Source organism: Amblyomma americanum, chromosome 3 (assembly GCF_052857255.1).
Source record: "Amblyomma americanum isolate KBUSLIRL-KWMA chromosome 3, ASM5285725v1, whole genome shotgun sequence".
Taxonomy (NCBI): Eukaryota; Metazoa; Arthropoda; class Arachnida; order Ixodida; family Ixodidae; genus Amblyomma; species Amblyomma americanum.
Window position 1 is genome coordinate 161,128,506 of NC_135499.1, and position 24,801 is coordinate 161,153,306.

At 46.4% G+C, this 24,801-nt stretch overlaps 1 protein-coding gene across 1 annotated transcript in view; it reads left to right on the forward strand.

Annotated features, from left to right (window-relative positions):
• Positions 1-12,886: 12,886 nt before the first annotated feature.
• LOC144124218 (uncharacterized) overlaps positions 12,887-24,801 on the forward strand; it is a 39,924-nt gene continuing 28,009 nt past the window's right edge. Inside the window, exons 1-6 of the mRNA XM_077656865.1 lie at positions 12,887-12,988; positions 13,393-13,462; positions 15,122-15,264; positions 17,504-17,661; positions 20,193-20,344; positions 23,495-23,599. Coding sequence (XP_077512991.1) covers positions 12,887-12,988; positions 13,393-13,462; positions 15,122-15,264; positions 17,504-17,661; positions 20,193-20,344; positions 23,495-23,599 — 730 coding nt within the window. The remainder of the gene's footprint in view (positions 12,989-13,392; positions 13,463-15,121; positions 15,265-17,503; positions 17,662-20,192; positions 20,345-23,494; positions 23,600-24,801) is intronic.

Genomic DNA, 24,801 nt, shown 5'->3' on the forward strand with positions numbered 1-24,801 from the left:
GACAAATACGCAAACCGCCACAGAGACATTTGTGTGCATGTATACATGCAAGCTATATCGCCACCCCTGGCGTGTTGTCAAGGGCAGCTGCTGCAGTCAGTAATACCACACCGCACTGAAACATTCTCGTATACCCCTCCTCGTTATACCACAAGGCTCTTCGCCATGCATACCTCTCGGCGTTGCGGTTGTAGGAACGATGCAACGACAGCGCGCCTGCTGCATGTCCTCAAAGCGAAACCATGCTTATCATGCTTCAATTGCCCATGCAGACTACGCGAGTTCAATGACCAGGCGCTGCTTCAATGACCAGGCGCTGCGCACCCTAATAATAATAATTGGTTTTTTGGTGGAAAGGAAATGGCGCAGTATCTGTCTCATATATCGTTGGACACCTGAACCGCGCCGTAAGGGAAGGGATAATGGAGGGAGTGAAAGAATAAAGGAAGAAGAGGTGCCGTAGTGGAGGGCTCCGGAATATTTTCGACCACCTGGGGATCTTTAACGTGCACTGGCATCGCACAGCACACGGGCGCCTTAGCGTTTTTCCTCGCTAAGGCCTTGCCGTCAGTTCTTTTGTTTTTGCGTGTGTGCGTTCATACTTGCCTTGCGGAGATCAGGCACACAGAGGCACGAAAACACTTCTGATTGGAATGCGTGTCTATTTCTGCGCCTCGCAGACCTGCGTGGAGCAGGCCAACACGCGGTGGGACAAACCCGACACACTCGGCGTGGTATGTTGCATGATAGATCTGGGTATGCGATTACGAGTAATCAGCGGAGTTTCGCGTTCGTATGACGTCACTGCTGACGGTTCACGAACAGTGCTTAGCAAAGGAGCGCGTTACGTGTTGTTAGAACACTTCTGGAGATGCGTGTCTTCTTTTAGCAAGCTAATGTTTTTACAGGTCTTTGAAGAGAGCGTCCACCGGGCCTTTACTGATGTTTAGCTCTTCCCGTCAAAGCCGCTTTGTCGTTTCGGTGCCCATGACCAGTAAAGCATTAAAAAAAGGAACGTAACACCTAAGATGTCCGCAAACATCAAATAAAAACAATACTCTCCCAGTTAAGAGATCCAACGCGTACGGCCACCTCTTTACGAATCACAATAGTCCTGTAGAGCGAAATAAAAATAAATAAATAAAACAAATTTTGCCGCGACTGCGATTTAAACCCACGGCGGCGCGATCAGATCACCTTTGCTGGCCAGTGCTCGAGAGCCCTGTGCTATATGACCGCTTTTTTTTAAGATGGTACTCATTACGGTGATCCAATGTTCTATATACATGAACTGTGTACAAACAATGGAGACAACAATCGCAAACTAACAAAATGCACAATACGGCGCACCTAAACAGGCAACCACGAGAAATAAAAACATACTACAGCATTTTTGGCCACACCTAAGCAACGATGCAAAAAAAAAATGCCAATGAAGAGCACAGCACTAGGATTGGTTGCCGCCGCGGTTCAAATTCGGTCTGAACATAGAATGCCTTCAGATGAACAATCATTCTGCTGAAGTGGTCTTTTGCAGAAATAGCAGATTCACAATGTCTGTCCATCATACGAGTTTTCCAAAGGCTGTGCAGTCCGACCAAATCCAACTTGCCTCAGGGTTAATAATGATAATAACAATGATAATAAGAATTGTAAGAAAAAAATATTGAAATAGAGTTACCAACGTAGCTTATTTGATTCCATTAACAAATTTTGGACGACGGTAAAAACAGGCTTGTGGCTGCACCCAAGTATAGTGGCTCCAAACAGCAATATGAGTTGTCTGCTCAAACAAAAACCAAGGTGTTGTAATGGCTTCTCTCAACGCCGTCTTCTCATCGTGGGGTAGCGGCGACACAACAAAAAATTGGAGGACGCTTAAGCTTCGTCTTTCAGAGTGAGACGCGACAACGTCCCGCAGCGTTGCCGACGAGTACACGGAACACCATCGCCCGTTCATCGCGACGCGTGGCCCGTTGGATAATTTAAGGAAAGGACGCCTGCCTCACATATCTCGGCGGACACCCGAACCGGCCGTAAGGGAAGGAAAGTGAAGTGAACAATTGCTTTTAAGGAAAGGAAATGACGCCTGTCACATTTCTCGCTGGACACCCGGATCGCGCCGTAAGGGAAGGAAAAATCGATCGATCGATCGATCGATCTATCAAGTAATCAATAGTCAATCGATCAATCAATCAATGCATCAATTCATCAATCAATCCATCCATTCTTCAATGAATCAATCAGTCAATAAATCCCTCAATCAGTCAAATCATCAATCAATCCTTAATGCTGTCGCGCTAAAATTCCTTCCCTTACGGCGCGGTTCAGGTGTCCACCAAAACGCGCCATTTTTTTCTCACGGCCAAAGACGCCGACGCCGACAACACCGGCTTTTCTGCGACACGAGCCCCTTAACAGCTGTATCGCTTCTCGGCCTTGGGACCCAAACAACCATAAAGTAATGAAGAGGCTCTGTAGCAGAAGCTACTTGCGCCTCTTCAAGAAGCTGGCGGTGAGCGACACCATCGCTGCTTCACGCGAAGTCTATTCCAGACACGTGGCTGCAAAGTGAGGGGCTCGCACTTCGGTGGACCTCGGCAGTCGCGAGTTGGAAGACTTCGAACACGCACAACTGCACACTCACACCACACGAATAAAACTTACAGACGAGACTTCCGATAAGAAGGAACGAACAATAATCAGATATGCGGATGAGAAATAGGAAATGTCCCGAAACATTTCTGAAAAAACCTTAACAGCTGTCGGGTTAAAAAATGGTCTATGGTTTCGTTCTCACCACAGAATACGCAGACTGGATAAAGCGCCAACCTAGACCTGTGCATATAAAATTTTAAGGGTGAGATCCGGGAGCGGAGCCTTGATAGAGTGACCTCAAGCTGTCGCGAATGGCATGATTGCCTGCTCCACGAATACCTCAGGTGCAGGTAATCATATCTTAAAAGAGATCCAGTTGTCATGTTTAACAAATTCTGTCTTAGAAACCTTGCTGCTGTGATGTACGCTGTAGCCGGAACGATAGGTAGCACGGGGCCATTGAGGGACGCCTTTTCCAAGCAGTCCACAACTTCATTGGCTGTCACACTGCTATGACCTGGAACTCATATCATGTGACCAAGGTTCAAATGCGGAGGCAGTAATGAAGTGAAGGTGCTCAAGACTGGCGAATCCACAGCCGAGGCAAGGGACGAACACAAAGAAAGAGAGTCGAAGTTAGCTATAGAAAAGAATGCGGTGCCAAATTATACTTTTTTTTCAATGCCCGATGTAAGATACCTCAAAAGAGCATTGCACCTTTGCAATATATGAAGCAATGCTCAATCGCTAAATTATTTCTGGAACATCACAATGACATCAAGTTACCGTAGTCACAAGAATGCACTTTTTTTTCATGTTTTAACTTGCATTGTCTCGCTATGTAGCTTATGGAAAAATATCTGCGTACATGGTGAGAAGGGTATTTTACATACTCTCTTCAGTACGGGATGTTCCGGTAAACCAAAATCCACAGAGCGGTACATAGGTGGAGGGAATAACGTACAAATTAAACCCTCGTGTGAACGTTTCCTCGACACTGAAAGCAGGAACTCAGGGAACAAATGAACAAGCAGGAAAGAAACAGCCAAATTACACATAATGCATTAAGTCATTCGAACACGGGTTGTCAGAAAAATTGAAGGCCAGAATGAGGTTCAGCAAAACATTAACTAATTTAACTTGCAAGAATGCACGCACTATTGGGTGTGTAGCGTCACGGAAAAACATAAAACCTGAAACTGTCGGATATACAGGTTGACTAAACCAAGGCCACCAGCGCTTACAGGCCGAAAAGCTTATCACGCCTCATAGATTCAAGAGATGAATCCCACGCAAAAGTGGCGACAATTCTAAGAAAACGTTGTATATAGGATGTTTTGCAATCAGTAATTTTGGAAGCATAATAAATTTTATTCGCGGGAAACTGATAACATGCGGTCGCCCGGCAAAAATTGGGAGACCGTGGAGGACACAAGTCTGAGCATTGCGCGGTAGAATTGGCACTCTGTCTTCCCGTAACGGGAACTATGCTAATAGGCGCTTAAAGGGACGCCAAGGTACAGTCATGGTAAAAAAAACCTCAGGCCGCTGTGAATGGGCCAAGAGCGGCTGCGGGCCCCTATCATGGCGCTGCCACCTCCAGCGCGCGCCGCCGCTCGCTTGCGCTGAAGAAGAGGAAGAGGACAAGGAAGCGTGTTATTAGAAGAAGAAGAATAATAAAAAGAAGAAAAAGCACGCCCCTCACTCTCGGGCGTCCCTTGATAAGGCGCCCGCGAAGAAACTAGTGCAGCTTTCATTCTACCTGCTGCGGGTTTATCTTCCGGACGCCGCGCCACGGCGCATTGTGCGAGTAATTGCACTGGCCAGGGCGAAGCTTCCCGATACCTTCCCAACGCGCTGTGTCATAGAAAATTTCCTAATTGCCAAGATTGCTAATTATTATATTTTGTCCTGCACATTCAGAAGCCCAAACCATCAAATTACCCTGATAGATATTTTGCGTATTGTGAATGAGTCGACCGATAAGGTTTCATATTTTAAATGTTTTGCTGTTCGTACAGGAGACACAAATTTAAAACGTAACCTTGACTTGTCTCAGAGCACCCACGTTTGTAACCAAGTTGTGTTTTGGTGTGTGAACCATTTGCTCACCTTCTTTGAAAACACGATCAGAAGTCGCAATTTCGACTACAAAGGGCTCCCTTCGGGAAGGGAACGCAGCCACCTCTGTAATACACAATATTTGAAATACATCGTAAAACACACTTGCCCCCTAAGAAACGACTGTATAGTTTTGATCGGAGCAGCGGTTTTTTTTATAAATCCACAGACATAGTGTAAAAAAGTTTCGGAATTAGAGGACGGTCTCCTTCCCTGTCTAGCCATTAGAGTTACAACCACTCCTTCCCCACTTAGGAATGCGCCCACTGTCTGGCCCGTGTTAATGGCATATAGAATACTGACTCATTCCCGTTAGTGTCCCCTTCCATGCGCACATGATCCGATGCAAGTGGGTCCCGTGCTCATTATGCGATACGGTTACGTGAGTTATTGCCCTAAATTCGGAGTCGCGTAAAAGAGACCACCGCCACAAGATTATCACCTTGTGATAATAGAGATCAGCTTGATGGTCGCGTGATGACCACGGCCAGGAGATGATGAACGCACTGCTTCCTTTTTACATCCTGCTCTATACAAAACTAGTGTACCAAAGTAGACGAGTTTTTGTGAATAAGCTCAGAATAAAGGAATGAAAACGTAATAAAACTCGCCACGATTCTCTGTGCAACATCACGTTGCGTAAATTTTCACGGCTGCTCAAAAATCGCTCCGGTGTCGAGCATCTTCGCCCTGTCCACCGTTATTACTCGTTCAAAGCGCCGCAGTGTGGCGGGCTTCAGACAAGAACGCAGCAGGTAGAATGAACATTGCATTAGATCGTGGCGCGCGCTGTTACCAACAGAAGCCCGAGAGTGAAGGGCACGTTTCCCTCGAGCTCGTTATCTTCGGAGCCAGCTCACAGCGGCCTGAGGTTTTTTGAACAAGACTACTTGGGTTGCCTACGTGTCCATTGCGTACCAGCACATTCGGCAGGTTGGATCCCACATTTCAAACCAGGAACCGCAACTCTTAGAACGATTAATCCGAGCACATGACACTGACCAAAGTCCTCCCTTAAACGAATAACTTCATTGGTGTTTGGCTAATCAGAGCAGAAAAAGGCGGGGTCATCTGCATAAGCTAATGCCTTCAGTTCGTAAACCATAACACAGAAATCACTGATGGCTCTACTAGTTATAATATTGACGCAAAGCGCCTCCAAGTAAATTGCGAACAGGTGTGGGGACAGTGGCAACCTGGTTTCACAGAGGACTAAATACAGACAGATTGTGAGAGACAGCCGTTTACTGTTAATTAAGCGCGTATAAGATTTTATAGCAAAGGAGTATTTTAGAGTAGAGAGAATTGAACCAATGCTAACGTGATCTAAAAGAGAAAACATTGCTGTTATATTGGGCCCGGTTAACCTCTTCGAAAGCGAAAAGCTGCATCTCCCTGGCTACGTTTGTGGTCGAGCGACTGGCGGACGGCGTCTCTTCGATCACTGCTAGCGTTCCGCTGAACGCATCAAAGTGCATCGGCGTTTTATCTGCGCATGAGATGCGGCCAGACGCTTTCCCGATTGCCCGAACGCCAATGTCCAAGGTCAAAGTAGAGATAGTATGTGTAACAGCCGCTGGTGCCTCTGCTGTAGCTGACGTCATGCGTCGAGTCTGACTACCAGCAGTTATTCTCATGGTTTGACCTCTACTTACATTCAAGGTGAAACTTGTGGCCACGCTGACCTCTAGCTAGATTCAAGGTCAAACTTGCGGCCACGCTGAGGGCTCGAAAAGCGGGCGTAGGAACGCTTTTTCCTTCAAAAAGAAGTGGTTGGCTCTACCGACCGAACGCCTTAGCCAGGTCAATTTGCATCAGAGCAATTGTTGTTCATGGAGTTTCACTGCAATACTGCAACACCGTGCGCGAAATATCTGTATTAGTCTGTATTGACAGTCCTGCACTGACAAGTCTGAACTTTGCACGAGCCCAGATTGAGCCACTTGCCTCTTGTGCATAAATGGCGTAAGAGCGCTGTAAATTGTGCTGCGCTTTCCCGGCGAAATTAGGTCTCCTTTTTAGATCGCATGAATGACACAAATTTTCTGCTGCTACAGGCACTCAGTGTAAACGGGTTACCGTACTATCAAACCCACCGTTGCAATGTGATGCCAGCAGCGGAGTTCTGACTTTGACATTTTTTTTACATAGCACCAGTTCGTCGCATGCAGTGCGCTCTGCGACTTGAAGCACACGTCTTTCCGAAAGCAGTAGCGTTAAAAGCGTACGACTAGAACTATGGCTGGTATGGAAAAAAGGCAGCCAAGCGCTTGAAATCAACGCAGATAAAAGGCGAGCAGCCGATACGCAACGAAGTCTCGAGATGACGAGATGCGCCGGCTAAGGTCGCGACTAACCGGCAGCCGGCGACAAGCCGCAGAATAGTCAAGGTGGACGGCACAAGAGCCGCTGGCCGCTACTGTGAGGGAATGCGAGCACACATATTATTTTATTTAAAAAAAGCGTTGTCCTTTCCAACGAAATGTACGCAGATAAAATATGTTTAATGAGTAATTAAAATATATTTAAAATCGTTACTTACTTACAAATATGTAGCCACTTATTTTTCTTATATTCGTGTTTGTCCGCACACTTATTTTGACGGTGGTAGCTGACGTGCGCCTTAAAACGAGAACAATCGAAACGTCCGTTTGAGCGCAGCGTTTTTTCATATTCATTCCCGAATAGAAATATTACAGCATAGGAAAACAAAAATATCGACCACACCTTTCGTTGTAGCAGGCAAGAAAACTGAACTAGTCAACGAAGTACAGAAGACAAATACACACGAACAGGAGAAGAAGAAGAAGATTGCCTTCGTCTTTACCGTGTTGTTCCCACGAGGGTGCGCTGCTGATGTCCTGAGGTGGGCGTACGCCATTGGCGGCTTCATTTCTTTTCTGCGAGCACATCAGTGAGAAACAGCTACGATGGCGTCAGGAGGAGCTTCCCGTCTGGTAAGCTGTGCTTAGTTTCTCGATCTGTTGGCAGATTCTGCTTGCTCTACTTCCTTGCACTACGCCGATAGTGAGAAAGTGAGGTTTTAAGCTGTGCAGCTAGGCCCTCGGTTTTTACCAATTGCGTCAGTATAGCATTCCGCGTAGCCATGTATTTTCTCTTTCTTTTCACACCGGTTTTGCGCTAAGCAGAGTTTCTAGCAGTTGTACTTGCTCTACGCAAGCTAGACCCCTCTATTACAGCAGTTGCAGTAATTACTGATTCTTTATCTTTGTGTTCGTCCCTCGCTGCACAGGTTGACGGTCACATTTTATCAACTTTCTTATCCCTACTTCCTCCGCATTTGAGCCTTGTTCATTTAGTATGGGTTCCCGGTCACAGCAGTGTGACAGTATATGAGATTGCTGATAATCTCGCAAAGGCTTCCCTCAGCGGCCCCGTGTTGCCAATCATCCTGCATTACGGCATCTAGATTTCGGCGACGTGCGTTTTTAAGCACGCAAGACACATCACCTTTAACATCGGCGGATTATGAGCACCTTAAATATTATTGGAACAGGAAAATTTGTTGCTCTCGGCAGCTTGAAGTATCACTGCAGCGAGGTAGCGCTGCCGCATCCCCCCTCTAAATTTCTATTTACACAAGTCGGGTTTGGCGCTCTCTCCCCTTTGTGCATTTTGCCGTGAGCCTGAATCTATAGAACATTTTTGGCTGTATTGTCGCCGATTCAACTCTCTGAGAAAAATGTTGCTGGAGGAGCCCTTGCAGCATCTTGGCCTTAGTTTGAGCAGCCCGCTCTTGCTATCATTTGGCGCCACCACATTTGGGTTCAGCCACAGATCTGTTTGTACCACTGTTCTAAATTTCCTGATAGAATCTCACCGACTGCCTTGCTAAGTGTTCCAAAATTTTTCTTTTCTCTCAATTATTACATTTTGACTTAATCATTATTATTTAATTTTGAAACCAACTCTCAACCCTTTACTGTTCATGAGGAAGAATTCACCGGTTTTGCGCTCCCACGTGCTTTTCCTTTTTATTAACTGCGTTCAGGTGAATAGCCACCCGATTCTTGGCCGATTCCCCAGTGTGGGTATGTGCCATCTTTTGATAGGCTAACAACAACAACAACAACAGCGCTTTGGCGCCGGTCGCCCTGTTTGCAGTTGCAGGTAGCTATCTTTACTATCTTTCGCAGCTGGCGTCGCAGCCAATCTAGCTGCGCAATGCTCCGCTTTCTAAGCTGTAAGAGGCTTTGAGTGCTGTGAAGTGTCCATGTTTATTCTGCATATGTAATGCAGTGAGCGTCACGTTAAGTAAAAATAAATCTTGCCGTTGTTTCTAATTGTCGGAACCAGCCAGAAAAATGACCATCTTGTGAAATGTTTAGCATGCTTTTTCATCCCCAGAGCCGTATTTGCACGAACGGTACTCGATTGGAATGAAAAAGGGATGTACTGTACTTTTGACTAGCCAGACGAGGAATGGTCCGTTTATGCCACTATGACGGGTACTCTTTATTCGCTGCTGGCGACGACAGCACTGTTGTGTAAGTTGTCAGTGTCATAGGTCTTAAAATATATAGTGCGCATTATGCTTAGCACATCCTATCTAAAGACACGTTTTCTTGTTTTGGGGCATGATAATGTCGCAGTGGGCAGACAACTGACATACCGCATTTGGGAAAGAGCGCAGGCAAATAGGACGAGATGGTCATAGTGAATTGGTTGAATGAGCTTAATATACCGGGTCTTACAAGGCCTGATAAAATTTGGCAGCTTCGTGTGAAAATACATGCGCTTTCGAAAGCTTGCAGTGAATGCAACCCCTCCAGCTTACGTAAATAGTCGAAAATAATAAATTTTCTCGAGCCACAGCGGCGACGCGTTTTCGAAATTCCAAAAACTGATATGGCAGTTACTAACGGAACCCGCTGCGGTGGCTCAGTGGTTAGGGCGCTCGACTACTCATCCGGAGTTCCCGGGTTCGAACCCGACCGCGGCTCCCGCGTTTTTATGGAGGCAAAACGCTAAGGCGCCTGTGTGCTGTGCGATGTCAGTGCACGTTAAAGATCCCCAGATGGTCGAAATTATTCCGGAGCCCTCCACCACGGCACACCTCTCTCTTCCTTACTTCTTTCACTCCCTCCTTTATCACTTCCCTTGCGGCGCGGTTCAGGTGTCCAACGATATATGAGACAGATACTGCGCCATTTCCTTTCCCCAAAAACCAATTATTATTATTACTAACGGGCCCCGCCACGGTGGCTCAGTGGTTTGGGCACTCGGCTACTGATCCGGAGTTTCCGGGCTCGAACCCGACCGCGACGGCTGTACTTTTATGGAGGCAAAACGCTAAGGCGCCCGTACGCTGTGCGATGTCAGTGCACGTTAAAGATCCCCAGGTGGTCGAAATTATTCCGGAGCCCTCCACTACGGCACCTTTCTTTCTTTCTTTCACTCCCTCTATCTCTTCCCTTACGGCGTGGTTCGGGTGTCCAACGATATATTGTTATTAATTACTAACGGTCGGGTACAGATCTCTAATTGCAACTAGACGCCTAACTCTAATAGTTTAAAACTTAATGAAATTAGTTAACCATCTTATTAGTTAAGATTCTTCACCGGGTTTCTGAATCCGGCAATCCTGGCAATACTGTGCCGCAGAAGTCATTTTTGCCTAAAAACTTTTTTTCAAAATTATTATTAGTCTTCCATGTCACACCCGGTATAGGCAAACTGCGTATGTGATAAGCTGCCACTGTTGTCTTCTGCATCGGTGAGCCTCTAATCTGCAGTCTTTTATTCGCAGGCTCAAAAACAAGCTCTTGGTGTTCTGTATGAAAACATGAAAAGTGCTTACCTGCGATGATATTTCTACTTTAGGGAATGGTTTTTGAATTGCGTGCGATTTGGAACGCTGTCATTTTAGAATTGTTTACCAAGGTTAGGGGACTAACTTGGACAGCAGGTTACGAAAGCAAGGTTATGAGGACGGGGAAAGGATTGCCTACGAAGTTAATTTTATTGCTACGCATTTTTTTATTCTATATTTGGGAAGCCAGACATCCCAAATTAGATAGTAGTCAACAAATATAAACAAATATGAGGTATTTGTCTATTGGTTAATGTAATGTTGCGGAGGAGGGGAGGGGGGAATTTTGAAAGGAAAGGGAGTTGGGCGAGCTTATGGGCGGGGCCCTCATTCCAGGGCTCAACTGGATTGAGCTGCGCAGCGTACATGTTGTATGAGGGCCCGTTGGTGCTCCAGGTTACCACCGATCAGCAGCGCCTCCCACCGCTCAACAGATGTATTTTCCGTCTGTAGAGTGTTTGGTTTGCCCCACATCCCCACGAAATGTGGAAGGTGTAGGGCGGGCTTGGAACCAGGGACTGGTGTCGGAGTATAATGTTCGGTGTATGAGATGCAGTCTATGGAGGTTTGGAAATGTGTTCGTCTTGATCTGCCGCCAACAGATGGCATCTGGGGTGTCTAATTTCCTATGAGGTGGAGTGAAGTGTCTCCTTTCAAGACGCTGAAACCTGTGGCGTTCGTTATATCCAGAATGTAGAGGGGTAAAAGCGGGCACGGTTTGTGGCCCCGCTCGGTCGATGTTGCCTCGAGCTAGAGCATGTGCCCTCTCATTTCCCTCCAGCCCCTCGTGACCTGGGGTGCAGGTGATTTGGTGGTGCTTTGCGAGGGGTGCAGTGCCCATGAGCCGACTGACGTGCTTGGGAACACGGCCTCTCAGGAAGTTTCGACACGCGTGCTGCGAGCCTGTGATCACATGAGCGCTTTGGCCTTGGGTCCACTGCCGCCACAGCGTACTTGCCTTGGTCCGGGTATGCTGCGGCGTCAACATAAATCACGTTCGGGCAATTGGCTGGGCGTAAGCGTAGGTAGGATACTCGCGCTCGTCGTCTGCCTGTGTGAACGTCTTTAAGCACAAGTTTTGGTATCGGGGCCACACTGATGTATTTCCTCTGTTGTTTTTCTAGAGAGGATTGAACATCTAGTGCGCGGATGTCCTCAACTGTGCCTACTCGGCGTACGATAGCTCGTCCAGCTTGGGTGGTCTGAAGTCTTAGTGTTTGAGATGCACGAATGGCTGCTGGTAGTTCCGCAAAGGTGTTGAAGTTCCTAGAGCGGTCAGACGCTCCGTCGAGGTGTTTTTAGGAAGCTTAAGGGCCGTGTTGCATACCCTCCTTATGATGGTGTCAATTTGCTGATCCTCTCCCTTTGTTAGCGAGTGAAAGGATATTCCGTATGTGATTCGGCCAAGTATCAGCGCTTGCACCAGCCGAAAAGTGTCTACTCGCGTTCCTTGGCGATGTTTGGTAATGCGGCTGATCATGCGAGCTATCTGGTTTGTGGTGGTTTTGAGAGTCTGGACGGTGTGGGTAACACGGAGGTTGCTCTGTATCCAAAGACCAATAATGTGGATCAGGTTAACTTCCCTGTAGGCTTGACCCTCGATCGTGAGGTTGATGGGACCTGGAGGGACGTATCTCAGACCATGTACTCGTATGACCTCCGATTTCTCCGGGGTGCAGTGGAGGCCGCTTTGCGAGGCGGAAGTCCTCGACGATCCGGGCTGCTGATTGTAGGGTGATTTCTTTTTGGCCCAGGGAACCCTTTGTGGCACATAATTATATCATCCGCGTATATGGTAAAGCCGACATTTTGAAATGCTTGCAGTGCACGCGATAGCCTGAGCATAGCAATGTTAGGAATGTTGAAAAGCAGGGGAGAAATAATAGCTCCCTGAGGTGTGCCTTTGTGTGGCCTATCTTTGACGTCGGAGCGGCTTTGTCCGATGCCTATCGTGGCCGTGCGGCCAGTGAGGAGCGCACGCACGTAAGCAACTTCCTTTTCTCCGCCGCTAAAGTCATTTACGGCTTGAAGGATCGCCTCGTGGGATATGTTGTGGAAGGCGCCCTTTAAATCTAAGGCCAATATGAGATGTTCTTGACCTCTGGAGATGTTGGTACGCACTTCTCTCAGGAGCAGGAAGGCGTCTTGAGCCGAAAGCCCTGGCCTCAACCCAACTATAGTAGGGGGGGGGGGAGATTATTACCTTCAATAATTTTGGAGGAGGGTGTAGATGACTCGTTCATAGAATTTTCCTCAACATGATGTTAGGGAGCTGTGCCGGAGGGAATCAAGTGACAGCCGCTTGCTGGGCTTGGGAAGGGTGATAATTTCGGCATGACGCCAATGCTGAGGTACAATGCCCTTCTCCTAGAGTTCATCATTGAAGAAGTCAGTGATGGCTTTGATATGAGCATGACTCTGGTTACGAATAACAGCGTCTGTGATTTTATGCGCTCCAGGAGCGGTGTTGCCCTGCGATGCACGGGCTCCGGCTTGCACCTCGGCTATTGTTATCGGGGCCTCAAGTGTAGGGTTTGAAAGGCCGTTGTAGGTGATTGCACAAGGTGGTATTGGAGTACGTTGCGGAAGGTCCTCACCTTCACAAGTGAATTTCTTCACAAGGCATCCGCCACCTTTCTTCACTGTCACAACACAATTTACGCTCATGCATTCGTGCTACACTCTAACTCTCCTGTGATTTTTATTCGAAATTTTGCAGCATAGAATGGAAAGGGACAGCTATAGTACGAGCCGTAAAGGGCCTTCAACTTACTCGTCTCACTTTCGAGTCAGGTTCCATGTTTTAACAAAACTTTGGATCATTTCAATGTACTTTGCAGGTGAAGTACAACATCCGCTGGGGCAACAGGAGCCACCAGAGTTCCATCATCAATGCATCGAATTTAATGGGTGAGTGTTCTCTCGCCCGCTGGTTTGTTTGGCAAGGTTTCAATTGTTCGCCTGTAGGGATCTAGCTGCCTTGCATTGAAGGAGAAAAACTAGGAAGTACATACCATTACCTAGCCGGCGTTCGCATGACCACACGAGGTGAAGCCGATGGCGTTGCTACTTCTACTCCAGCTGGAACAAAGGCGATCGTGGCCGCCTTGTATCTCTCTTGGGCTTTTCGGCACTCCGAACGTACTGCCAGACAGCTTAAAAGACTGAACGCGTAAGAGGTACTGCTTTTATTTCATGACAACGTAGCCAAGATATTTGTTTACCGCTAAGTTCAGACGCTAGATCACGGATGTCACTGCGAAGTTCGAGCACGTCAGGCGTACTTAAAGAAGTCGCGGTGATAAATTTTGCCACTTCTGAGGTTCACTTCGCTATTGAAGGGGCACATTTACCAGAAGTCGTGGTTTTACGTGCTTTGAGTCAACGTCTTTATCTTTCCTTTGAAACTCTGTTGTGTATTCATTTCTTCTTTGAAGGGAGAAGGGCGTAGTCTGCCTTCAAGAGCGCCTTGTCAAATTGTGGCTGAATGCGGCCTTGCGATTTCAGAGTTCGCTTGTCATGCGAAAGATGCGGGGCTTGATTCCCAGTGCTGTGGCGTACCCATCGGTAGCACAAGCTTAAAAAACGACCTTTCGTCACATTACCCTCCCTTGACATAAAATCTATCTGTGAGGGACTGAAATTCGTCTTATGCGGTTAAGGTCATTGCTACCCTTTTTAGCGTATTCAAGATTATGTCAATGACCCATTTTTCAAGTATTTCACTGTAAAGAAGCCAAGCACCAAGCAACTGTAAGGGGAAAGCTTGTACTCACCGTATCACTGGGGATCAAACCATGCACTTCCCTCATGCGAGGCGAACACTCAAACGACTAGCTCAAATGCCTGACCTCAGATGGACTTCTACAGCGTCTATTTCCTTAGCTCTGGATCAAGTTTCCAGTGGATAAAAACCGAAAGGAGCGTCCCTGAAATAAAGGGATTACCTAAAGTTGGATACTTTGGCAGAAGCTTTACTTTTCTGCGAAGTGCAGCCCATCTAGAGGGAAACATGCCGAAAACTTCGTAGCACATTGCGAAAGTTCAATGTAATTTGAACACACCTTGCTGGACTAGGCGTGGATCTGGTTACACCCAAACTAAAAAAAATGGTACGGCTTCAACGTAGTTAATTTGAGTAGGACGTGCAAAAGCACATAAGGCAACACCGCCTGGTCGAAATTATTCCGGAGCCCTCCACTACGACACATATTCCTTTCTTCTTTCACTCCCTCCTTTATCACTTCCCTTACGGCGCGGTTCAGGTGTCCAACGATATATGAGACAGATACTGCGCCATTTCCTTTCCCCAAAAAACCAATTATTATTATATTAAAGGTAACCGCATGTATGGTCTTATCGTCAGCCGCTACAGCAGCCGCGCGCAGGGAGGCGGGGGTAGAGTGGGGTGCCGTTGATGGAGCAGCTGCGCAAGGCCTCCGCTGCTGGCGCTCCGTCAAAGGTCAAAGCTTGAGGCTGCACACGTACCCCGGATTTTTCAGCTTTGCCTGTGAGGTAGTGCTGTTGTAATAGGCTGACATGCTTTATATTTCGCCTTTCCCTAAACAGCCACGTACAAGAAAAAAGTGCGCGCTGTTCTTTGGAAGAACAAGAACTTGGCACGAGCTCTGGTGGCCTCCAAGATGATGATCAGAGAGTTAGAGAAGTCCAACAGCTGCCAGCAGAAGGTATTCAACCTGGCCTTGCCGAAGGTACGAATCAACATTGCAAGGGTTTAAGTGTAGTGCGAGGAAAAAAGACGTCTTTCCTCTCCACGTATTAGTGCGTCTCTCCTGCTCCTCGATATATACAATGCGTTTGGGCTAGATTTTGACAATCTTTAAGCAAATCAACGGAGTGTCATTTTCAGTGATTATAGCGCGAAAAAGGACGAGACTAAGAGAAGTACCTGTGTTGTCATCCTTTTCGCGCTGAAGTAACCTAAAATGGCATGCTAAGTACAACTTACCCAACTTAACAATCTCTAGTGAACGATGTCGACGAAGGTTTTACTGGAGCACGCAGACAGCCCTCTTGTACAGGTGAATATATATTTAATTTACCTTATTGCTAATTAACAACTTTAAATTACCTATATTTTCGTCTTCGTAGCGGGCCGTGGTTCTGCGATGAGAGCTAGTGATACGTATTCTGATAGGCCAGCACAAACAATTTCTGTCCAACATGATAGCGTCTATCCGTCAGCATATTGATCGTGATAGGAAAACGAAACCACGCGCTCATGCATAACTGACGCTATTACCGGCTGGCTGTTTATACATTACAGTTTTGTGAAATTGATTTCCTGCAGTCAGGGCGCGTTTGAGGATACATATTGTCCCTACGCAAAAGAGTATAGGGACGTGATGTTTAAATCTCGCGTGCTGTATTTGAAGCGAAAAAGAAAAACTACGAATTCTCTTTTAAGAAAAGGATCTTCACGGGCATTTCTCATGACATTCTACATCTTGCACTGAATTTTTTTCTGAAGTTATTGATTATAAACTGGGCTAATTTACCTCTCTGAATTGCAAAACTAGGAGAGCTTAAAAATACGCTTACCTGGCGATGACGATAGCCTATAATTCTGCGGAAGGTAAGCCTTCGTAGATCTGGTTATTATTTTTCAAAGTTTGGCAGAAGTTAGCCAAAACCCTTACCTGTTAACTTTAGACTAGCGGGAAGATTTTGTAACCCATTATCCTTGGCGATAAATGAGTTTTTTGCTGCCCAGTCAACCTGAACATAACCAGATGTGTTTTAGAGGAGAGTAATTGAATGCAATTGTCTCAGTATTACTTTGAGGGCCTTTAAATGTGTTCTATTCATGTTTGTGTCATACATAGTAATCAGTATATCATTCCCGCATTGGTTGTATTGACGATTGTTCAACCTTATTTTAGCAATAATTGTATGGATGACGCCTTTCACATTGTGAAAACCATGCTGTTCAACTAACAAGACGTGTCCGCGATGCTAATGTACGCCATAATCTAAAAAATCAAGTTCTTGAGCTGGCAAACGAAAGTTCTCGAAGTGGGCTTTCAGAGTAAATGCTTCCAAGAATCTGCCGTCGGTGAATGTGTCGCACGTTGACTTCGGATTGTGCGCACTTATGTGAGAAGGGTTGCATAGAACGGTTCAGTTCAGTTTAGTTTAATACCTTAAATGTCCCCGCTGCGGCATTACATAAGGGGTAGGTTATTATACATACAGTAAGGATTATGGTAACTCATTATTGAAAAAAATGGTCATGCAGAAGTTGCAATCAGGAAGATGGGCAGGTAGTAGCAACGATTTCGTGGGGAAGGCCATTCCAGTCGACCTTTCTATCACAAGAACTTGTGTGTTCTCCATAAGACAAAACGTTGGAATGTTTGTCTCGGTTTGTCGAAGTTAGAGCACCAAATAACCTAACGATGTCCCTTCGGGGAAGTCTTAATTATTTGTTAAAGCTCCACAAAAGTTTAGTACGAAATTGAAAACTTGTGATTTCATTCTAAAAAAAGAGAAATTTAGTCGAAGCCTTTGTGTTGGGCTGTACTAGGGTATTACGCCTGACGCCGCGAAACTTGAGTGGAGCACGCGGCCATCGTAATCCGCCACGATTTGCTTAATGAAGTATTAGTGCAAGGGTTGTTGCAGTGGGCAACGTCACTTGCCCTGTGGTCTTGGCATATGCGGCGATGTTACCGGAAGCTTGGATGAAAGGGAAATAAGGGGAATAAGGAAGCTGCAAAAGATAAATGTTTCATATTCATCCTTCACCCGCTAAAGTAGCTCTTTAAAGAACTTTTTTTTTCAAAAGCATTTAGTTGGGCAAGGAGAGTGTGGTTCAGGGCCCCGTTTAACGACCTTCTTTGAGACTGAGAATTGTGCCTTTTGACATCTGACAACGTACACCAACTATAAGTGAAAAAGAGCTATTTTCTTTACTAACACTCCCTGCAGGTAAAGGCGTTGCTGGAAATGGCTATGCAGCACTCACGCACAATGTACGAGTACCAGTCACGAGCCGTGACTCTGCTGGATGAGTTAATGAATCCCGGTGTCGACTTCACTCTGGTCCGAGTCTCCGACGCCGACGACGATGCAGACATTCAGGACCAGTGCGTATTTTTTACCATTATTCACCGTCGCACTTCCACGTCCGTGACCAACAGGCATCGGGAAGTGGTAGTCGGCTTTCTCTCCAGCCAAGTGTAGTTTATTTATTGAAAACGTACTGGATGCATTGAAGACCAAGGAGGAGAGCAATACATAGAAGTGAATGAATGAATAAAGCCATAATCGCAAGGGAGGGATGGCTCTCGGTCACAGTTGGGGAATTGGGAGGATTTGGGGTGCAGGCGCAGAAGCGACTTCTAGTCGATCCTTTTCATAGCCTTCAGAGCTGCAAGTCTTACATCCGTAGGCCTCCTACACTACTCGAAGCAGGCCGCTCGAACTACTGTGCGCCGCGATGGCATGTTGTGCTGCCGTGCTGGATCGCATCGCGTCTGCTAGGGTAGCCATGTAGTTATGCGATATGTGCTGAATATGAATTTTCTTCCTCGCGAGAGAAATGGGCAAGTCCACATAAAATGACTAAGATCTCCTTTGTAGTGTTCTTGGAAGTGGTTGCATCTGTCGTGCATAGGTGTTTCCCGTCTGGAAAGAGGCCACTTGTGGCGTATGTACGGGGTGTACGCTGTGTTTTCAAGAGCTTTGTGTAAGAACTCTAGTAGCCGAGTGAGCTTCAGTGTCAAACACCGGCGCTTGAGTTCTTTCTGATAACCGGCGTCTGCTCTCTGCTTTTATTTAGGTGCGAACGTAGTGTATCAGTGCTTTGTGGGGGGAGCCTTCATTGAAGTTTTCGATATGGTTTTTGATCTACCGTGTTCGGCAGGAAGTTGAGGTGTGGGGCGTTGTAGGTGTGATCAACCCGACCCGATTGCGCGGCTGCGTTTCCCCCTCCGCGCCAGTGCGACCCGGTGTCCATACAATTTTGCCGTTTGTTCCGACGTCTCTTCCGGATGTCGTTGGTCACCGAATCTTTTGCAGTTTGTGCGGACAGCTCTGCTATAGATGCGCATGAGCCAGTTACGATTCGATAGCGATTTAAAATTCTCCGTTCCGCAAAATCACCTGTGGCGGTGATTGTGGCGTTGACGGCTTTCCATAAGGCAAGCAATTTCGTGTTTTAGATTGAGCCTCCGTGTAGGTGGCACCGTTGCTGGCCATTGATTTGAGGTTCTGGCGCACAGACCCTAGTCTTACCAATAGTGGCGTTTCTAATTTCAGCGTACTTGTATATGTCTGCTGTGCTCTCCGGTGTCCTCAGTTGTGTTGTTTTTCCAAAAAATTGCCTACCCACCGCGTTTCGCGCGCTGTGACCTTGTCCTAGCACTGGCGTCTCACAGGGAAAAAGAAATTTAATACAGCAAAATCACGAGCGAACAGCACTTTATATTAAAACACAAGAACCACTTGGAAAATACTTGAAACTACTTCAAATAAAGAGAAAAATATTAAAAGACCAAATATATTCAAGAAAGCGCATTGAGTACACGTTGATGAAAGACAGTTCAAGTATGGAAAAGACTACTAATGCACGTTCATTCCAGTGGTCGATAGTAGATGGGTTAAACGACTTCCTGAAGATGTTAGTGCGAGCCAAGTATGGCACGTGCAATGAATGTGTGTTTGCACCACGGCAACGTAGCGTACGTTTTTCACTTCTCAATGACGACTACAGCTGTTGCGAGCTAGCGCTTCTGTTGCGTGTTCTTTCTTCCGACAGTGCTGTTTTTACCCGTTGTTTAGCAGTCAAGCAGTGCCTTGTTTGTCCAAATCGCAGCCTTAATACGCGTATAGTATTTATCAGTTCGCTGATAGTCGAAACTTCTTTCCAGAATCCATGCTGAAATGAGGCCAAGGCCGTTTTCTCTAAGAATGTCACTGAAGTTTGATAATTTGTGTTCCATAAATTTACACGTAGTATAGATTAATGTCACCAGGCGATAGTTACTAGAGTAAAGACGGTCATTTTTTTTTGGATATTACTAGTACCCGGGCAGTGTGCCAATTGAAAGGAAGAACGCAGTTCTTTGTGCTTTAAGGTTAACTGGAGCAGAAAAGATAGAATATTGACCAAGGGTTCCGCGTAGGGGCTCAGCAATTAATTTCGTACGCTGCCAGGCTTAACATGAGCTATCACTTTAAGATTAAGTAGCGCGCTGAAAACAAGTTCGTACCTAATGACGCCGAATGGCTGATAAAGGAGTGAGTAATCAAAGTGGACGTCGCTGTTTTCCGAATTGAGCCTGAGGCTGGGCTCTGTGGCAGTAGCTCAAGTATACTCCGCCGCACCCACAGAAGGAAACGCAGATCGCTTGGTCGGCGCGACCAAATAAGATCTTTCCCGCCACACGAACATCGCAGACGTGCATACCCGCGTCCACTCCAGGGGCACACATTGAACGCTTCTCAAGTGCAGATGGGCACGACACTGAACGCGTGCACATCGATGAAGGGGACATTTGGGGTCTTTCACTCTGCAATCAGTCCTGCACAAGACAGCACAGTGGGCCCTCACGACACCGCATAGTTGGACCTTGGAGGCAAAAACGAGGGTGCTCCATTGCTGTTTTCAACGCAGGAGGCCGTCCTTGCATCCTCCGGGGAAAAGGTCGGAGGACCAGAGTGGAGAGTTCTCGGTGATCCCCGAGGAAGACGAGGACGCCAGCGCGTCGAGACGGATGCTCCTCGACACGTTCACCCAGGACTCGGAGACTCTGCTCCGGGCCGCAGGTTGTACCACACTTTCTTCCGTGTACATTCTACATGCCGGGGCACTGTCATGGCATTTTCCGCTTTGCTCTGGAAAAAGAAAATTAAGCTGGAGACACTCGATACACCGTGACAAAACGGCAATTAACCTCTCAATGGAGAATAATAATAATAATTGGTTTTTGGGGAAAGGAAATGGCGCAGTATCTGTCTCATATCGTTGGACACCTTAACCGCGCCGTAAGGGAAGGGATAAAGGAGGGAGTGAAAGAAGAAAGGAAGAATAGAGAGGTGCCGTAGTGGAGGGCTCCGGAGTAATTTCGACCACCTGGGGATCTTTAACGTGCACTGACATCGCACAGCACAGTGCACGTTAAATAGAGAAGAAAAATGAAATTGAAAATTGGTTTTTGAGGAAAGGAATTCACGCAGTAACTGTCTCACATATCTCGGTGGACACCAGAACCACGCAGTAAGGAAAATGATAAAAGAGGGAGTGAAGGAAGAAAGATGCCGTAGTGGAGGTCTCCGGAATAATTTCGATCACCTGGCTCTTTCGCCCTGGCCAGCATTGAGGGCGAAAGGATATAATGTTATTGAGTAAGAAAGACATGTTAAGCTATCAGTTTCTCTGATATGGCGATGTATGTTTTCTTCTGAAGTTTTACGCCAATATGGGAGGGAAATTTTAATGGGTGAATGAGTTGCAAGGATGTATCGGCGATGGCTATAAATGTGCGTTACCTAACCTGTGATTCTCCAACGCTGAATTATTGATATGGGGATAAAGGGGCACATTTTAATATGCATGCAGAAAGCCAACAGTCAGTGAAATGAGAGCAAGGATTTATTATTGATACTGATGATTAATTGGACATTGCTAGCGTAATTATTTTATCACTCAAGATTATGATTATAAAGCAGAACAAAAAGCAATCACATGCTGCCGGTAGGATATATATATATATATATATATATATATATATATATATATATATATATATATATATATATATATATATATATATATATATATATATATATATATCGCTGTTGGGTCAAATTTTGTTTTGGATTTCAGTAAGCTCAACGACCCTGTGTTCTGGCCTCTATGCAGAAATGTACCATGTAGACTACTTCCTTGCCTCAGCCGGTGGTCTGTGTTTAAGCACAATTGGATTGGATACCAAAACATTTATTGCGTCAAGAGCAGGTTGCAGGAGACACATACTAGATGGCCGCTAGCCCATGGCTGGCGGCGACCTCATTGGCCCGCTCGATTGCCCGTACTTGAATCTTTGGGTCCGAGCTGACCAGCACAGCCTCCCACCGCTCGGGAGAAGGGAGCTGTATCAACTCCGCCGGAGGCGGACCAATTGCGCAGTTCCACAGAATGTTTCTGAGAATAAAGAAAGAATAAAGAAAGAAAAAAAAAGTAAAAAAAAATGCGGTCGTTTGTGGCTCTTTCACCACATTTATGGCAGTTTGGGTCGTACTGGCCAGGGTGCATGAGGGCAACCGCTGGCGGATTCAGAAGGGAGCGTGTTTGCAGTCGGCGCCAGGTAACTTCCTGCACTTTAGTTAACGATTTGTGGGGTGAGCCTTAAGTGATGGTTGATGTCATGAAATGAGATCAACCCGTACCTCGTTAAGTTCGGGTCGGAGGGCGCGCTCATTGCCCGGTCGACGAAACCTCGGGCTTGTGCGTGAGCCGCCTTGTTCCCTGGATTGGACGAGTGGGACGGGACCCATATCAATTCAACTTCCCTAATCGGAAGTGGTGTGTTTTGAAGGATGCGGAGTGCGGTAAATGTGATACGGCCCCTCGCGAAATCGCGAATGGCTGTTTTGGAGTCGCTGAATATAATATCAGCAAGCATGTTCGCTATAGACAATGCTATTGCCGTTTACTCCGCCGTCTCGGAGTAGGTGGTTTCGAACGACGCGGCCGCAAACGGGGCGCCGTTCCTTTCACCGCGACAAGTGCAAACTCTTTCCTCTGAGTTTGTCGGTACTCCGCTGCGTCCACGTACTCCACATTGTCGGTCCGGCCGTATGTGGTGTGTAGGGCGCGAGCCCTCGCTGTGCAAAGAAATTTTTTAATGGCTAAAACCTTTCTGTACTCGTTATTTCCTTCGTAGCTCTCGAGTGAGAAAGACTATGAATAAGCAGCCTTGTCTGACACACAACAACGGGTATTCCGAAGTGCAGTGTATGGCTGTTTTGTGTTATGTGCGGAATGCACACACATGTAGAGAATAGAAGAAACTAAGCTCCAAACCATGACTCTCTAGGAAAGAGCACACACCTGATTAACAGGCCGCATGGGAGAACACAATGGAATTTCTTCTGGGTTAGGTTAGTAGAATGTGTAGCGATGTAGATTGAAACCACTTGCATTCCCGACCGTTGTCAAGCTGCTGCACACCGTAGATACCAGTTCCAGGCGTCTACGCTGCCAGGTGCCCTCGACTCCAGCGTCCTTCATGGCCTGAGTCGCCATTGGTCGTGAAACAACATAAAAAAACTTTATTGTGCTTGCCGACAAAGGACAAAAATCAAGCAGTGGGGTGATTCCTTATGTCTAGCGATTTTTTCTTGGCCGACATAGTCATCATAAAAGTGTAATGAACCTTTTTTTTTGGCTTTTTGCCTTGTCACTGCTTAGCAAAGTCAGTAGAGACAAACGACAGGTAGGGATTTATTTATCAGTCTCCCCTCTTGGGTTTCAAGGATAATCTGTTTTAATGCTTCAGCTCTTTCCATCACCTGATGGGTGAGAACGTTCTCATGTGGCGATTGTTGCTTTTGGGTATTTCTGGGATTTGTTTCCTATTTATACGTGTTCCTGTCGCGAAAAAAGTTTCAGTTGCGAGTCTATATGCTCTTCCTTCATCCGCTTGTCTTTTTATGCGCCTTTGAAAGTGCACATACCAAACTTGCATACTTAATGCACTTATAAACGACAAAGTTCGAGTCAACCAAAAATTTCGCACTATCCGCCTTAGATTTCCATATTTTTCTTATCCAGTTTTCTCCATGTTAGTGACGTTGGTAACTGCAGGTGGAAAGGAGATTTGAAAAATAAGCAGTTTTCTATTAGCGATATGCTACCTCAACCTACCAAAAATCCTGATAAAATTCAACAAAATGACCTTTTGCTTTTACCAGGGGTTACGCCGAGGAAAAGCCTTGGTGCCAGGTCTTCCGGACGAATCAGCATCCTTGATGGGCCTCCTAGCTCTTCTACTAAGCCTCCGGCACCAGTGCTTGACGGTGTGTTGGTCTTTTGTTGTACCGCTTGCCTTGCTTGAAACAGCCGGATTTGCGGCTCCCACATGTACAGGATTTCGTCGCTGTTGGCAGCAGATCTTCCCAGCGATAACGTCTCCACATAGGGTAATTTGCCACAAGTACAATTTGCCCCATAACGCCTTTAACCTCAATTCGGCTGGCTTAGAGAATGTGTGGTACCATGCGGTCTTCATTCTGATGCCATGAATAATTAATAACATGGAGCCAGAAGTTAGGTGGAACTTCTGCTGTTGTTCGTTCGCCAACACTGTTATCGTGCAGGATAAATGAGTTATTTTTCTTCATTTTTTGGAGACGCTTTGAGAAATAGCGGCAGTGTGTCGATGAGGCAAAATTTTATCATCCTCGACATTTCTGTTCTCTGCCATCTACTGCCACACACACCTCGAATTTCAGGCTTTCTGAATGTACACTAAATAAATTTAATGCCTTACGAAGCTACTCCTGTGATGTCCTTTTTAACTTTTTAGAGAGCTTAATAAGATTAACAAATGTCCTTCTACATTTTTATATAAACAATAGCGAGGAAAAGCCGGGGCTCTATGTCTAGTAGTGAACGGCCCTCCAGTACCTGTGGGAAGCCTCAGGCACCAACGCCAAAAGGAGCGTTGTTCTTCCCTTTGCTCTGCTTTGAAACTGGTGCATTCCTAACTTTTCAAGCCTAATTGTCCCAGCGCCTCGCTGGGAAGTGTCGTAATCTGCTTAAGCAATTTTCAGTTCTTACGTAGCGGTCACCGCAAAGAACATCCGAGGCTCCAGTCTGAACGGTAGATCGCCACAGTCGGAGCCCGTCACGACCTATGCGGTCTGTCCGGCAATGGTAATTTGCAAAATTATGAATATAACTCAAAATAAAGGCCCCTAACTTGGGCGAAGTATGGTTGGTAATACGCCACTGAAAAGTAGCGTTTCCCCTAATATCGCTACAGCTGATTTTCGATATTAGGATCCTGATCAACAAACGAGGATTATCCTCTCTGTGCCGTTAGCATACAGTCAGACCTTAATCGCAGGCAGTGTATTTGGTAGTCCCTCAAAATTTTCTCAAAGTAGCTGACTGCGGTGCGAGAATGGCGGTTTGCTACAGCCTTCGGCGTTTACATGCTGTCTCATGAGAACGAAGGCGGATAAAGTGTCGGGAGTAGTAAGGACGAAGTTAAAGT